General features: G+C 37.6%; 1 protein-coding gene across 2 annotated transcripts in view; it reads left to right on the top strand.

Moving 5' to 3' along the window:
• Nucleotides 1–15,758, top strand: part of tram1 (translocation associated membrane protein 1) — a 30,984-nt gene that overhangs the window by 9,192 nt on the left and 6,034 nt on the right. Inside the window, exons 2-8 of one of the 2 annotated variants that reach the window (XM_061921871.1) lie at nt 107–170; nt 1,645–1,757; nt 1,856–1,972; nt 6,922–6,980; nt 7,057–7,141; nt 14,680–14,750; nt 14,831–14,935. In XM_061921871.1, coding sequence (XP_061777855.1) covers nt 107–170; nt 1,645–1,757; nt 1,856–1,972; nt 6,922–6,980; nt 7,057–7,141; nt 14,680–14,750; nt 14,831–14,935 — 614 coding nt within the window. Of the gene's footprint in view, nt 1–106; nt 171–1,638; nt 1,758–1,855; nt 1,973–6,921; nt 6,981–7,056; nt 7,142–14,679; nt 14,751–14,830; nt 14,936–15,758 lie in introns of both variants that reach the window. The other variant, XM_061921870.1, reaches the window with a different exon arrangement.

Raw genomic sequence — 15,758 nt, 5'->3', positions numbered from 1 at the left:
GGGATGAGTAAAACTCTGACACATCATATTGTGACTATTCAACAGTGATGTACCGTTTAAAACCTGTTTTGATATGTTTTTGCATTTTGCGTATCCAAATTTACAGGTAACATCGAAGTTTGCAGTATTGTTCATCACGGTCCAGTACAACGTCACCATCTCTACCAACGGTAAGTGGAATGAACATTTTGAGCGCATGTTTTTAACCAGCTGGTCTTTATTCTCTTGTGGTGTGGTTGCACATTTTGGGCTGAGTCTTGTCACAAGTCCAGCTTGTGTCAAGGTTAACAAATCCTGTGCCAGATAGCCGACTAGGGTGCTCTCTACCCCACCTGATTGTACAGTCACAGTCCTATCAGGCAGGCCTACGTGTCTTTTGTAACTTATTTACAGAGTCATTGTACCCAAGTATGAGTGCCATTTAAATATACATCCTGTATGCAAAATGTTCTAAACTGATACAACAACTTTTATCAGTTTTGAGGGTTTTTTTTAAACATACTTTTCTGCTTACAACTAAATCTCGCGTACAACCTGTACACCTATTTTCTCATTTTCACATAGTTCATTAGGTCTAAACCCCGATAAGGGAACTCTATTTTCCATACATAAATTATTTCTAGCAGCCCTAAATTTACTTGTGGCGGGCTGCCACAGATACATTTTTTGTTTTCTTTATTTTTCTAGATACAGGAAGGTGATATGTGAATCAGGTTCACGCCCCCATTAAACCCTTGGGCACGCCCCTTCCGGCACAAATTATTGCCAATCTGTGGGAAACACTGAGTTTAGATTGGTTGCTAAATATATTAAACATGTTTAATGTCTAACATTTGTAATAAACCCTTCTTATGACTTGGACTGCAAATATGAAACATAGAATTCAATAACTCGTGTCAGCAAAGATAAATGTGGTCGAATAGATATTATCATAAAAACTAGGCCAAGCCTCAGTTAGTGTTTAGGAATTATGTACACAACAATTTATGTGTGTCTTTACAAAAGCCATGTAAGTGTCCACCTTATATGCTGCCATCTAAGCGCCGTCTTTTTCATGGACGCCCCTGCTTATTTCAGCAAGACAATGCCAAGCCACATTCAGCACGTGATCACTCAAGAGAGAAAAGTCAAGCCTGTTCCTGCAACATTTGGCCACCTGGTGTCACTGTTGGCACGCCTTTTCCCCCCTCTCCCTCTGCAACCAAATGGTTGTTCATGACACACATTCTTCAAGCAATAGGAAAATGGTGTCACTTTTCATAGTCTGTTTAGTTTTGCTATGAAAGTACCCGCAAGCGTAATTTTCTCTGTCACAAATCTGGTTTTACCTGTTTAAGTCTTATTAATGTGTCATCATGCTCCATCTTTCCTTCATTTATTCCTTATTCAGTCCATCTCTAATTTTACTCCACATGTTGACAACATAGTAGCATTGTAGTGTTGTTTGTGTGGCGTGTGTAGCGGTGCGTAGCAAAGTTTTGTTTCTCCTCTCTTGTGTGGCTATAATTTATCTGTAGAGAGAGCACCTTATCATCTAAATTAGTTTCATTTCCTTGCAATGGAACATTGTGCACTGTACACATATTTGCAACAGTTACTTCCTGTGATGACTTGCCAATAATCAGTGTGTTATCGAAGGGCCAGAGGAGACTGCTGTGAACCACTTCCACCACGGCATCAAAGATTTAGCCACCATTTTTTTCTACATGCTGGTGGCAATCATCATGCACGCCATCATCCAGGAGTACGTGCTAGATGTGAGTCACACTTCACTCGTCACATACTATTTGATATTCATATGCATGGTTTACAATGCTGCTCATCCTCATTGTTTGCTTATTGCTCTTTGGCACAGAAAATTAATAGAAAGAAGCATTTCTCCAAAACCAAACACAGCAAGTTCAACGAGTCCGGTCAGCTCAGCACTTTCTACTTGTTCTCCTTTGGTTGGGGCGTGAGCATCCTCGTCTCTGTGAGTAACATTTGTTGGCCTATTCATTGTATTAACTACACTTCCTCATCAAGACCACACCTATTTTCACATTTTGTCGTTTAACTTGCTGTTAAGTTGTTAGAGTAGTAAACGTATAAACAGGAAATCTACAGAGCAATCACACGCACATGAAGCAGCTCCACCAATCAAATAGCAGCTTTACGAGTGCGCGTGTTCAAGCATTTTAGAGTAAACAGTAACTTTATTTCTTTACTTCTTTGTTCATCAATTTGAAGACACTTTAGATCAAAGTGGTACAAGGTGTGGCCTGCAGTTAGTTTGTTGGCCCACACCAGATAGTCCAAAAAAACAAAACCTAAAAATTCTATTAGAAAGAGCAAAAAATACATTATGTAGTGAGAAAAAACTGAAATTAAGATGGTAGTGATAATGTGATCTGTAACCGACAAAAAACACAAACAGATATTATATATATATTAGGGGTGTAACGGTACACAAAAATTTCGGTTCGGTACGTACCTCGGTTCAGAGGTCACGGTTCGGTTCATTTTCGGTACAGTAAGAAAACAACAAAATATACAAATTTTTGATTATTTATTTAACAAATTTGCTAAATCTTCCACCAAAAATATTTTTCTTAGTGGAATATATGATGTGAAGTAATCGGAAACTTGGATATGTCAATAATTCATAATAACATTGATTTTGATTCAATATTATGTTTTGAGCAATGACAGCTTGAAAGAAAAACAACAGCTTTGTTTTATTAGTCAACGTTGCAACTTTTTCTAAATTACATTTTGCCTTTAAGCTTTTTTATTTCACTTTTGTTTATGTTTTGGTTTATTTTGATAGTATTTTTAGAATGTGCCGTGGGCCTTCAAAACATTGGCTGTGGGCCGCAAATGGCCTCCGGGGCACACTTTTGTCACCCCTGCAGTAGAAAATAAAAAATAAAATCTGATAAATCTATTGGTAAAAAGCAGAGCCTGGGGCGTTTATCATAACTCTCTCGCTCTCTCTGTCTATGCCCCTCCCTAACGAATGTTGCTGCGTGCAGCACTTTTTTTGTTGTTTTTAACCCCTTCTTAACCCTGAACGTACATTGAAAATACACGCAACCCTAACTTAAAATGCCGGACATTCGAGGCATTTAAGAAACTCCACCCTTACAGCTCCGCAAAGAGGACATATCCCGTGAAAAGAGGAGGTGTGGTCAGTCTATCATAGCCCAGTCGTTGCTAGCATGCCGTGTGTTGTTATTTTTTTGATTGATTGAAACTTTTATTAGTAGATTGCACAGTAGAGTACATATTCCGTACAATTGACCACTAAATGGTAACACCTAATAAGTTTTTCAACTTGTTTAAGTCGGGGTCCACGTTAATCAATTCATGGTGACTCGGTGTGCATTGTTTACACATCGTGCGGTGCTACTTAATATGTCCGTGTCGTTCGGTTCACCTCCGGACCGAAACCCCCGTACCGAAACCGTTCAATACAAATACACGTAGCGTTACACCCCTAGTATATGTGTGTATGTGTATATATATATATATATATATATATATATATATATATATATATATATATATATATATATATACTTTAAGGGTGTGGGAAAAAATCGATTTGAATACGAATCGCGATTCAGAATCGATTCTCTTTTTTTTTTTCTTTTTTTTTTAAATCTATTTTTGGGGGGTTTTTTTTTTTTTTTTTTATCAATCCAACAGAACAATACAGAGCAATACCATAACAATGCAATCCAATTCCAAAACCAAACCTGACCCAGCAACACTCAGAACTGCAATAAACAGAGCAATTGAAAGGAGACACAAACATGACACAGAACAAACCAAAAGTAGTGAAACAAAAATGAATATAATCAACAACAGTATCAATATTAGTTATAATTTCATTGATTAAAAATCCCTCATTGGCATTATCATTAGACATTTATAAAATTAAAAAAAAAGAACAATAGTGTTACAGTGGCTTACACTTGCATCGCATGTCATAAGCTTTACAACACACTGTGTCCAATGTTTTTACAAAGATAAAATAAGTCATATTTGTGGTTCGTTTAATAGTTATAAAAAAATTTACATTATTGCAATCAGTTGATGAAACATTGTCCTTAACAATTATAAAAGCTTTTTTATTTTTTTTCTACTACTCTGTTAGCTTGTCAGCAGACTGGGGTATATCCTGCTGAAATCCTATGCATTGAATGAAAAAGAATCGTTTTGAATTGGAAAAATAACGTTTTTGAATCGAGAATCGAATTGAATCGAAAAAATCGATTTATAATCGAATCACGACCCCAAGAATCTGTATTGAATTGAATCGTGGGACACCCAAAGATTTGCAGCCCTTATATATATATATATGTTTATATATATATATATATATATTTATATATAATTTTCTGATCCCCCCCCCCCTACTTTTTAAAGAAACCAATAAATACAGATGACCAAAATAATTGAAAACAAGTTTTGCACTGCATCCTACTCTTAACAAAATGCTAATTGTTTAATGTTGTTCTTTTTAGACAAGATATAATTTGTACTTTTCATGCAATCATTTTCAAGGAATTAAATCAAGGGCAAAACTTATGTCTTGAATTAAATTATTCTGCAAACAAAAAATGTAGCATTGTACATTACATACAAATAAATAACCTACAACATTGAGATTGAAGTGCAAACTCAAAATTTGTGTGCAATATAGCGATAAAATCATGTTTTATTGTAAGTTTATGAGCTGGAGTACGCATAATATACAAACCCTGTTTCCATATGAGTTGGGAAATTGTGTTAGATGTAAATATAAACGGAATATAATGATTTGCAAATCATTTTCAACCAATATTCAGTTGAATATGCTACAAAGACAACATATTGGATGTTAAAACTGATAAAACATTATTTTTTTTTTTTGCAAATCATTAACTTTAGAATTTGATGCCAGCAACACGTGACAAGAAGTTGGGAAAGGTGGCAATAAATACTGATAAAGTTGAGGAATGCTCATCAAACATTTATTTGGAACATCCCACAGGTGTGCAGGCTAATTTGGAACAGGTGGGTGCCATGATTGGGTATAAAAACAGCTTCCCAAAAAAATGTTCAGTCTTTCACAAGAAAGGATGGGGCGGGGTACCCCCCTTTGTCCACAACTGCGTGAGCAAATAGTCAAACAGTTTAAGAACAACGTTTCTCAAAGTGCAATTGCAAGAAATTTAGGGATTTCAACATCTACGGTCCATAATATCATCAAAAGCTTCAGACAATCTGGAGAAATCACTCCACGTAAGCGGAATGGCCGGAAACCAACATTGAATGACGGTGACCTTCGATCCCTCAGACGGCACTGTATCAAAAACCGACATCAATCTCTAAAGGATATCTCCATATTGGCTCAGGAACACTTCAGAAAACCACTGTCACTAAATACAGTTGGTCGCTACATCAGTAAGGGCCAGTTAAAGCTCTATTATGCAAAGCGAAAGCCATTTATCAACGACATCCAGAATTGCCGCCGGCTTCTCTCGGCCCGAGATCATCTAAGATGGACCGATGCAAAGTGGAAAAGTGTACTGTGGTCTGACGAGTCCACATTTCAAATTTTTTGGGGAAATATTGGACATCGTGTCATCCAGACCAAAGGGGAAGCGAACCATCCACACTGTTATCGAGGCAATGTTCAAAAGACAGCATCTGTGATGGTATGGGAGTGCATTAGTGCCCAAGGCATGGGTAACTTACACATCTGTGAAGGCACCATTAATGTTGTAAGGTACTGCGATGAGGTGGCAACTTGTCCAGGGTGTACCCCGCCTTCCGCCCGATTGTAGCTGAGATAGGCGCCAGCGCCCCCCGTGACCCCGAAAGGGAATAAGCGGTAGAAAATTGATGGATGGATGGATGGTACATACAGGTTTTGGAACAACATATGCTGCCATCTAAGCGCCGTCTTTTTCATGGACGCCCCTGCTTATTTCAGCAAGACAATGCCAAGCCACATTCAGCACGTGTTAGTTACAACAGCGTGGCTTCCTAAAAAAAGAGTGCGGGTACTATATATATATATATATATATATATATATATATTTATATGTAGTATATGTAGTGGGTAGAGCGGCTGTGCCAGAAACCTGAGGGTTGCAGGTTCGCTTCCCACCTATTGACATCAGAATCGCTGCCGTTGTGTCCTTGGGCAGGACACTTCACCCTTGCCCCCGGTGCTGCTCACACCGGTGAACGAATGATTGGTGGTGGTCGGAGGGGCCGTAGGCGCAAACTGACAGCCACGCTTCCGTCAATCTACCCCAGGGCAGCTGTGGCTACAAATGTAGCTTACCACAACCAGGTGTGAATGAATGATGGGTTCCCACTTCTCTGTGAGCGCTTTGAGTATCTAACAATAGAAAAGCGCAATATATATATATATATATATATATATATATATATATATGTGTGTATATATAATTGTTGTATTTATTTGTTTTCCTGATAAGAGCCCCTGAATCGTAATCACAACATGAGGTGCTCAAAGATTCCCACCCCTACCGCCTTCCCTTAATGCTAATATCTGTAGGTTTACGTAAGCAAGCGTCATCGTTAAATGCTGATATTTATTAAATGATTAAGCTTAAAACATGGAAGAAAGCACAAAATAATGTACATTGTAGCAAGTTTATCCTAAAACATTTTTGTGGCCAACATATACAGGTTCAAACCTTTATTCCTATACAATACAATTGTTTTATTTTATTGTACTTTTTCCGAGGAGAAAATCAACAATGTGGAATACACAAGAAATTCTCAATTTATTTGCAAATGCTCACAATTAGAACATATTTGTGGCTAAATGATAATGCTACGCATGCTATAAATGATGACATTGAAGAAGTCTCCAATTGAATTTGAATATAAAATATAGACGTGTCCATGTCACAGGAGAACTTTCTGTCCAGTCCAGTTTCCCTGTGGGAAGGTTACCCCCACACGCTGATGCCGTGAGTTGTCACACTTACACAAACACTCACAATGAAAGCAAGCATTCCAAATGTAAATGTGTCATAATTTTTGCAGGTTCCAGATGAAGTTTTACTACATTTGTCAGATTGGCTACTGGCTTCACGCCCTCCCCGAGCTTTACTTCCAGAAGACAAAGAAGGTAATGGCCACAACTTTAGGTACACTCACACATTCTGATTACTGGTAGATATTTCAGTTTTATTTAGGATAGCTCCTTGAGATGCAGCATTTTGTTTTCAGAGTGGTCCCATACAAATACAGAACAACATAAAACATACATTCCAATAAAACACAAAACACTTCCATAGCACCCCGCATCACACCGGCTCACACAACTTTACATAAACCATTGCAATAGATTACAATACAATACAACATTAGTAGCAACAGAATACAACTTCAAAAACAACTTGTTTGCAAGTAGGAAAATACATTTGGTTTAAAGATTTAACACCCTGGACAAGTCGTCACCTACTTGCAGGGCTAAAAGTCTTAGAGAATAAGGAGCTGTACACTGACTCTAAAGTTCGATGTAAAGTGGAACATGTACTGAAAGTAGATGCATATAAAAAGAAACAAAAGTGAAAGTGAGTCCTCAATTTAGGATTAAGCCAAATAATAGTCTCATACATGACACAATGGTGAGTTTTGAATGAACACCTCAGGACAAATCTGCAGGAATAATTACATTAAATGCTGAGAGGGTTGAGGATAAAGTCAGTACTGTTTTGGTTAAACATCAGCATAATCACGTATTGGAAGTAACATGAGAATTTTTTTTTTTTATCTAGGAATGAAAAAGAATGGATGATTTGTACAGAGCCCCAACAGCCACACATTTTTTTTACAAATAAAATCAGTATTTGAATACATAAACTCACTCTAGTGGAGTTCCAGCATTAACATTAATATGGAACTCCGGTAAATGAGATAAACTCACGTGATTTTTTTTCATACTAAGAACAAGCCTGTTATCAAAAAATTGTTGTACGGTATTGAAATCTTGTTGCAAATTATGTTTCATCAGAATTGATATGGCTGACACATGAGGATTGTTCCGGGTAAATTTCTACCATATAAGAATAATCCACTGATGTCACAACCAGCGAAAATGTCACATCTGGCGCAAAGTCCAAAAAAGTCCAGATTTACAACTTAAACAAGTTGAAAAACTTACTTTGGTGTTACCATTTAGTGGTCAATTGTACGGAATATGTACTGTACTGTGCAATCTACTAATAAAAGTTTCAAAGGCTCGTTTGAATGAGAGTATGATGGAAACCAAGATTGTTTTATAAATATCTCAGCCATTCCTCCACAGTTTGATTTAACATTTTTGGGACTGATGCATATCCCAAATACCTATAAGCAGGTTCCATCAGCTAGGAAAAGTTGGTTTTGCACAATAGGTCACATTTGATCTGAGCCGAGGATGTCGTTGTGCCTTTGTGCAGCCCTTTGTGACACTCGTGATTTAGGGCTATAATGTATAAGTAAACATTGATTGATGATTAATTGATTGATTGATTGATTTAACTCTGATGCCTCTCATGTGAGCATGGTTGATTATTACATTAGTTGCTTCACAACAAAAGAAGTTCCAAGTAGACGTAGGAAATTAATTCAAGTCTCCCAAATTATTATTGACCACATCACTTTATGAGGTCACATTATGTTTTTTTACACGGTCTAATTTTTGTATATATTAGGGAAGATCGGGCCATTTAAATTTTCCAAACACTATATCAGGCGGTGATCACTAAAGCAGTCAGACATTAAACCAGATTTGATAATCCTCTCAGGGTTAGTAACAAGTATCCAGTCTATTAATGATACAGATCGGGGATCAACTTAAGTACAGTAGGTTCATATATTAAATGGGTGAAATTTGCACCATGAAATGTTTGTTTTTATTAAAAACACTCAAAATGATCAATTCATTACATTTCTTAAAATACTTAATAGTTGATAGTATAAACTTGGTAGAGTCAGCTGGGGCTGAGGAAGGTCTATAAAGGGTAATGGTACCAATATTTAATATTTTATTTTCATGCTAATTGATACTTGTAAAAGATTCAAAATTAACTGATTGGACTTCTGAAATTATGCATTTTGATTTAAGATGAGAAACTACAGAAATTACCACCCAGCTTCCTTTTGAGCCCCCGTCAGCTCGGTAAAGTACAAAGTTGTCTATCTTCAACTCATCTTAAAACGATATCATGCAGCCATGTCTCAGAAAGAGTAATGAGTTAGCCCAAGTCCTAAAAAATCAATTGGTGCAAGGCTCCTGATATTATGATTAATAATAACCCTTTCAAATGATAAATTGTACTATATAAAATAGAAATTGTAAATAAAAAAGTACGGGTTTGGGAAATGGGTAGCTGGGGATGGTAAGAGGGGAAAAAAGCAGACATTTACAGACACAAAAAAAGAAACAGAGAAACAGACAAACGCATACATTCATACAAAAAGAGGGAAATTAACTACCACATGCTCTGTGTACATAAACATTTTCTTTAGAAGGGGGCCAACAAAGCATAGCCCGCCAAGCAACAAAAATCAGCAGAAATCTACAGAGCACATAGAATGCACATAGGTAAACCCTAAAACAAAACATAGCATATTAAGCAAAGTCAAGGATGACAGCAAAAAAGTGTCCTGAAAAACAGGTATTACGACAATTTCTTCCAGTACGTCACTTGAAATAAATAAAACAGTTCAAAGTGTTTAAGAGGTAGCAACAGAAAAGGAGAATGCAGAAATAATAGTCAATGTAGGTCCCTTAACGATGCTCGAGAAAAACAGTCCACTAAATAAACAAAGATAGGAGTAATGGATCTACTCACAACCCATTCACGGAGAAGAGATTGGAAACGGTCGTGAAGATTTTCAGCCTCCTCTGAAGATTGGAACATATTTGATTTCCCTTCCATTACTCTCAGCGTACAGGGATACAGCAAAGAATATTTAAAGTCGGCAGGACAAAGTCTGTTTTTAACGGAGTCAACCTCACGCTGTTTGTGAATGAGGGCGGCATTGAAGTCAGGAAATATCTGGTTCCTGGGCACCCTTATGCATAAGATCGCCTTTCAGATGATCTGTTTGTTTGGAACATCTAGAGAACGACTGCAAGTGCCGTTGTACAATTGTCTATGCCAAGGAGTGGAGGAATTAAGTCAATGATAAAAGCTATCATGTTCTTTCCTTCACTTCGCTCAGGAATACCTATGAAACAAAGGTTTTGAAGAAGGGCTTCTGTTCTCAGGATCGTCAGCCTTTTCTTTTTCCAAAGGAGCCATACGCTTAATTAGGTCAGCGATGTTGTCTTCATTAGAAGCTGTCCAATGTTCAAGCACGACCATGTGATCATTCAAAGTTCATAAAGCTTCTTTGTATTGTTCAGTCCAGCTTGAATAGTCTATATTTTTCAAAAAAAATGAGACATTAGTTCAGCTTTGATACTCTGAATTGTGTCACAAAGCACACACTTTTATAAAGTTTCAAAGCTGAATTAATGTCTATGAAATAGTGTATTATATTTGACAATTTATGTAAAGATTTGTATTTACTGTGAATAATCAGGTATGAAAATAAGCAAAAAGGCTACATTGACCACTAAAATTCAGTTCAATCCAATATGTTCAATAGTCATGTGTTTATATCCCAGATAATGTCCAACGTTCTTAAAGAAAGGTAAAACAAATAGGTTGATAGGTCCAATGGGTCGAAATAAAATGTATCGCTTAGCGCAGTGAAAGTAACTAAAAACTGCGATGCTGCTTCAACATTAATTTAGAAAGTTAACAAAACACAAATAGGCAAAAATGTAAAAAAACAAATGCTTTTAGATCCTACATCCTATAGGGATACTGTACTTGTTCCTAGGATTTTACCTATTGTTCACAATCATTATGAAATATTTAACGACTGATGTATTTTTTTAATGCATTCCAACTCGTAAATTAAAATCCATTTACGACAGACACAATGGGAGGTCCTCTATTTCGCCCATAAAACTCAATAAATAAGTAACCAAAAACCGCTAACAAAACTCCATTTACATTTTGTGACTTGAATATTAAGTATTAGTGAAATTGTTATTATAAGCGCTAAGGCAGACAAACTATAGAGGCATTGTGATTACAAGATTATGTGCCAATGTTTTCATCATTGACTGGCCAGCTGCCTCCTCGCTTCCCTCGCTTATTCTTAATCATAAACCATGCCTCTCACCTGAATAGTAGCAGGGCGAGAACGTATTCGAACATGTTGGTACACTTTTGCATCCAATTTAGACCTGGCAATGGTAAGATTGACACAGAAAGACCTTGGTCTGCGCATGGTTCTACTAATTTTTCTTCATGAGGATTAGGAGTCATTCTTCATTTAAACGGGACTGTAATAACATTCTGTCAAGTCGGCATTCTAATGACACCAGACATTGCACAGGAAGTGCAATGTCATGAAGTCTCCAGAGAGTAGTAATCAGTAAGCAAACACCTACAGAGCATGTTAACCACAACGATGATCAGCTACTAAAGTGACCTTTTGCCATAAGCATGTGGCGTAGGGGCCCTAAACAACCGAATAGAGTGCTTAAAAATGCTAAATTAATGCATCTCTGATGTTGCTGTATTTTTGGAGTCTTGTGAATGAGTAATTGTTTACATACAACAGTGGTGAGCAGACCAGCCCCTTTCACAAAGCCTATGGAAGATTATTTTCCTTGCCTCCGTTCTGTATAAACCGCACAATTTTCCTGGATTTTTGGGTACTGATGTGAAGTTTAACCAGAATAAACATATTGCAGGATGAGGAGTCGGTGTGTTAAAGTGTACAAAGTTGTGACAATGTCCCGTTAAGCTTGGTTTTCTTCAGAGGCACAATTCTTGATCTTCTGTTACGGCTGTGATGCAGCTATTTTGTGGCGTTTCTGCATGAAAGAGGCTTGTGATTTCATCCATCCATTTTCTACTGTTTGTCCCTCTCAGTGAAGTGAAGCGAATTATATTTATATAGCGCTTTTTCTCTAGTGACTCTAGGCGCTTTACAAAGTGAAACCCAATATCTAATTGTTTACATATAAACCAGTGTGGGTGGCACTGGGAGAAGATGGGTAAAGTGTCTTGCCCAAGGACACAACGGCAGTGACTAGGTTGGCAGAAGCGGGAATCGAACCTGCAACCCTCAAGTTGCTGGCACGGCCGCTCTACCAACTGAGCTATACCGCCCCTCAGGGTTGTGGGGGTGCTGGAGGCGGGGTACACCCCGGGACAAGAATATTATTTAAAATACAAACATTTTTATATATTGTATATATGATATAAAAATATAATATATCAGTATATATCATATAATGTACATATATTAAGTAAATATTACATATGTTATATTTTATATTGCTATTACACTACATTTTTGTCTATTTTATACCTGCATTGTCCTTTCCATCCTTACACTTTCCATCCTTTATAACAGAGGTACTCTGCTGAACAATTTCCCTTGTGGATCATTTAAGTTTGTCTAAGTCTAAGAACAATAATAAACATTGTCCGCCTTTTCTAATGCTTTACAGTGGGGATATTCAACTACAAACCCTGTTTCCATATGAGTTAGGAAATTGTATTAGATGTAAATATAAATTGAATACTATGATTTGCAAATTGTTTTCAACCCATATTCAGTTGAATATGCTACAAAGACAACATATTTGATGTTCAAACTGATAAACTTTTTTTTTTTTTGCAAATAATCATTAACTTTAGAATTTGATAGCAGCAACACGTGACAAAGAAGTTGGGAAAAGTGGCAATAAATACTGATTACGTTGAGGAATGCTCATCAAACACTTATTTGGAACATCCCACAGGTGTGCAGGCTAATTGAGAACAGGTGGGTGCCATGATTGGGTATAAAAGCAGCTTCCATGAAATGCTAAGTAATTCACAAACAAGGATGGGGCGAGGGTCACCAATTTGTAAGCAAATTGTCGAACAGTTTTAGAACAACATTTCTCAACGAGCTATTGCAAGGAATTTAGGGATTTTACAATTTACGGTCCTTAAAATCATCAAAAGGTTCAGAGAATCTGGAGAAATCACTGCACGTAAGCGATGATATTACGGACCTTTGACCCCTCAGGCGGTACTGCATCAAAAACCGACATCAGTGTGTAAAGGATATCACCACATGGGCTCATGAACACTTCATAGAACCACTGTCAGTAACTACGGTTGGTCGCTACATCTGTAAGTGCAAGTTAAAGCTCTACTATGCAAAGCGAAAGCCATTTATCAACAACTCGCTGGGCCCGAGCTCATCTAAGATGGACTGATGCAAAGTGGAAAAGTGTTCTTTGGTCTGACGAGTCCACATTTCAAATTATATTTGGAAACTGTGGACGTGGTGTCCTCCGTAACAAAGAGGAAAATAACCATCCGGATTGTTAATAGGCGAAAAAATCAAAAGCCAGCATCTGTGATGGTATTCGGGGTGTATTAGTGCCCAAGGCATAGGTAACTTACACATCTGTGAAGGCACCATTAATGCTGAAAGGTCCATACAGGTTTTGGAGCAACATATGTTGTCATCCAAGCAACATATGTTGTCATCCAAGCAACATTATCATTGACGCACCTGCTTATTTCAGCAAAACAATGCCAAACCACGTGTTACAACAGCGTGGCTTCGTAGTAAAAGAGTGCGGGTACTTTCCTGGCCCGCCTGCAGTCCAGACATGTATCCCATCAAAAATGTGTGGCGCATTATGAAGCCTAAAATACGACAACAAGACCCCGGACTGTTGAACAACTTTAGCTGTACATCAAGCAAGAATGGTAAAGAATTCCACTTTCAAAGCTTCAACAATTAGTTTCCTCAGTTCCCAAACGTTTATTGAGTGTTGTTAAAAGGAAATGAGATGTAACACAGTGGTGAACATGCCTTTTCCCAACTACTTTGGCACGTGTTGCAGCCATGAAATTCAAAGTTAATTATTATTTGCAAAAAAAAATAAAGTTTATGAGTTTCAACATCAAATATCTTGTCCTTGTAGTGCATTCAATTGAATGTGGGTTGAAAAGGATTTGCAAATCATTGTATTCTGTTTATATTTACATCTCACAAGTTTTTTTAAACTGAACTTGCGGGCCACCAGCCGAATAGCCCAAATGATGAAAAAGAGAGGACCTAAAATGGAACATTGAGGAACACCACTAGTATAACTACAGAAGTTGAAGAAATGACTACTGATTGCATATGAAGTAAACAAGCTACATCAACAATTTGGTTACACTATCCATTTCCAAATTGCACCCAGGAAGTCATTTTGGCTTGTAGCTTGTTTCCATCATTTTCTACCGCTTGTCCCTTTTGGGGTGGCGGGGGGTTTCTTTTTATATTAATTAGATGTTATACTATTTTTCTTTGTCACTTCACCTGTAACACAAAAGTACGTTTTTAGTTTAGTGGCAAGTTGAAGTTGTTCAATGCTTCCTAGTCAGTGGGCTAAAATTGAGACGTTGTCTTCCAGCCTGTGTTTGGATCCCGAGGTTACTTCCTGCCTCACCTCCTTGGTTCTGCAGCATTGTTTCCAAAGAAACCCAGCCTCCCTGCCTTCTCAATTCCAGGCCTTGTTGTGTAAATATTTGGCCCTTTGTGTTTACCGTGTAGGAGGACATTCCGCGCCAGCTGGTGTACATATTCCTCTACCTGGTCCACATCGCGGGCGCCTACATCCTCAAGTAAGAGTCTGGGAAGAAAGCGACAACAATGCCGTGTTGCGTTTGCAAAACAATCCTCATGCGTGGTTTCTTTCCTGCAGTCTGAACCGCCTGGGTCTGGTCCTGCTGGTGTTGCACTACTTTGTGGAGCTTCTCTTCCACGTCTCGCGCCTCATCTATTTCAGTAACGAGAACAGACAAATGGGGTAAGATCACTCGGAAGTCCTCACCTTGTAAAATGAGTTTGGAAAGTGAATTTTTTTTACTGGTACTCGTTTTGAAAAGTAAATGATTTCATTATGAATAAGCTATGTTGTTACCCTACTAATCGCAGTGTTCTGTAACGCTTGTATTCATGTGAAAGATTATTTCAAAAGAGGGACAAACAGACTTGTTATGCACATCCAGGAGTTGCATGAATTCCAGGAGGTTGCATGTTTTGCCAGAACCCTGGATCGTTTTTTAAAGCAAGCAACAAACGCGTTGTCTATCCACAGTGTAGAGCCTCCTCTAAGATACTAATCCTCACTGGTATGGCGGAAAGTAAACTTAAGTTTCCTCCAAATATCATTATCACTGAAGGATTATAGGAAAACGAATGGCTAAGCATGCTTCACACACACACGCTAACAAGCTAATCGCTAAAGCGTCAATCTAAAGTAGGAGTAATTGATCCAGATGTCGATAATATTACACCTATTGGAGCACAGGTGTTAAACTCGAAATTCACTGTAACAAGTGCCCCTTTGATGGCAACCATGACTGCTATGTGGTTCTTAACTAAAACAAGTTTGACACCATTGTTTGCAGTATCAGTAAGTGACAAGTTCAATGTTTTTCTTTTTCTTGTTCTTATTATTAAAACATTGTTACTTTGGTCAGTTTTGTTCCAGTTAACAAACTTGGTGACTAAATCCCTGGATACAGGAAGTCTTTGAACAAATAAAACTAATCATATAAAGGGAAGCCAATAGTTTTCTTTTATTTAGTTATTGCACACTTATACATAAAGAAATGCACATTTAATAT

This window comes from Nerophis ophidion, linkage group LG15 (assembly GCF_033978795.1).
Source record: "Nerophis ophidion isolate RoL-2023_Sa linkage group LG15, RoL_Noph_v1.0, whole genome shotgun sequence".
NCBI lineage: Eukaryota > Metazoa > Chordata > Actinopteri > Syngnathiformes > Syngnathidae > Nerophis > Nerophis ophidion.
The sequence above is the reverse complement of the archived record's forward strand: the minus strand, read 5'-3'. Positions and strand labels throughout refer to the sequence as shown.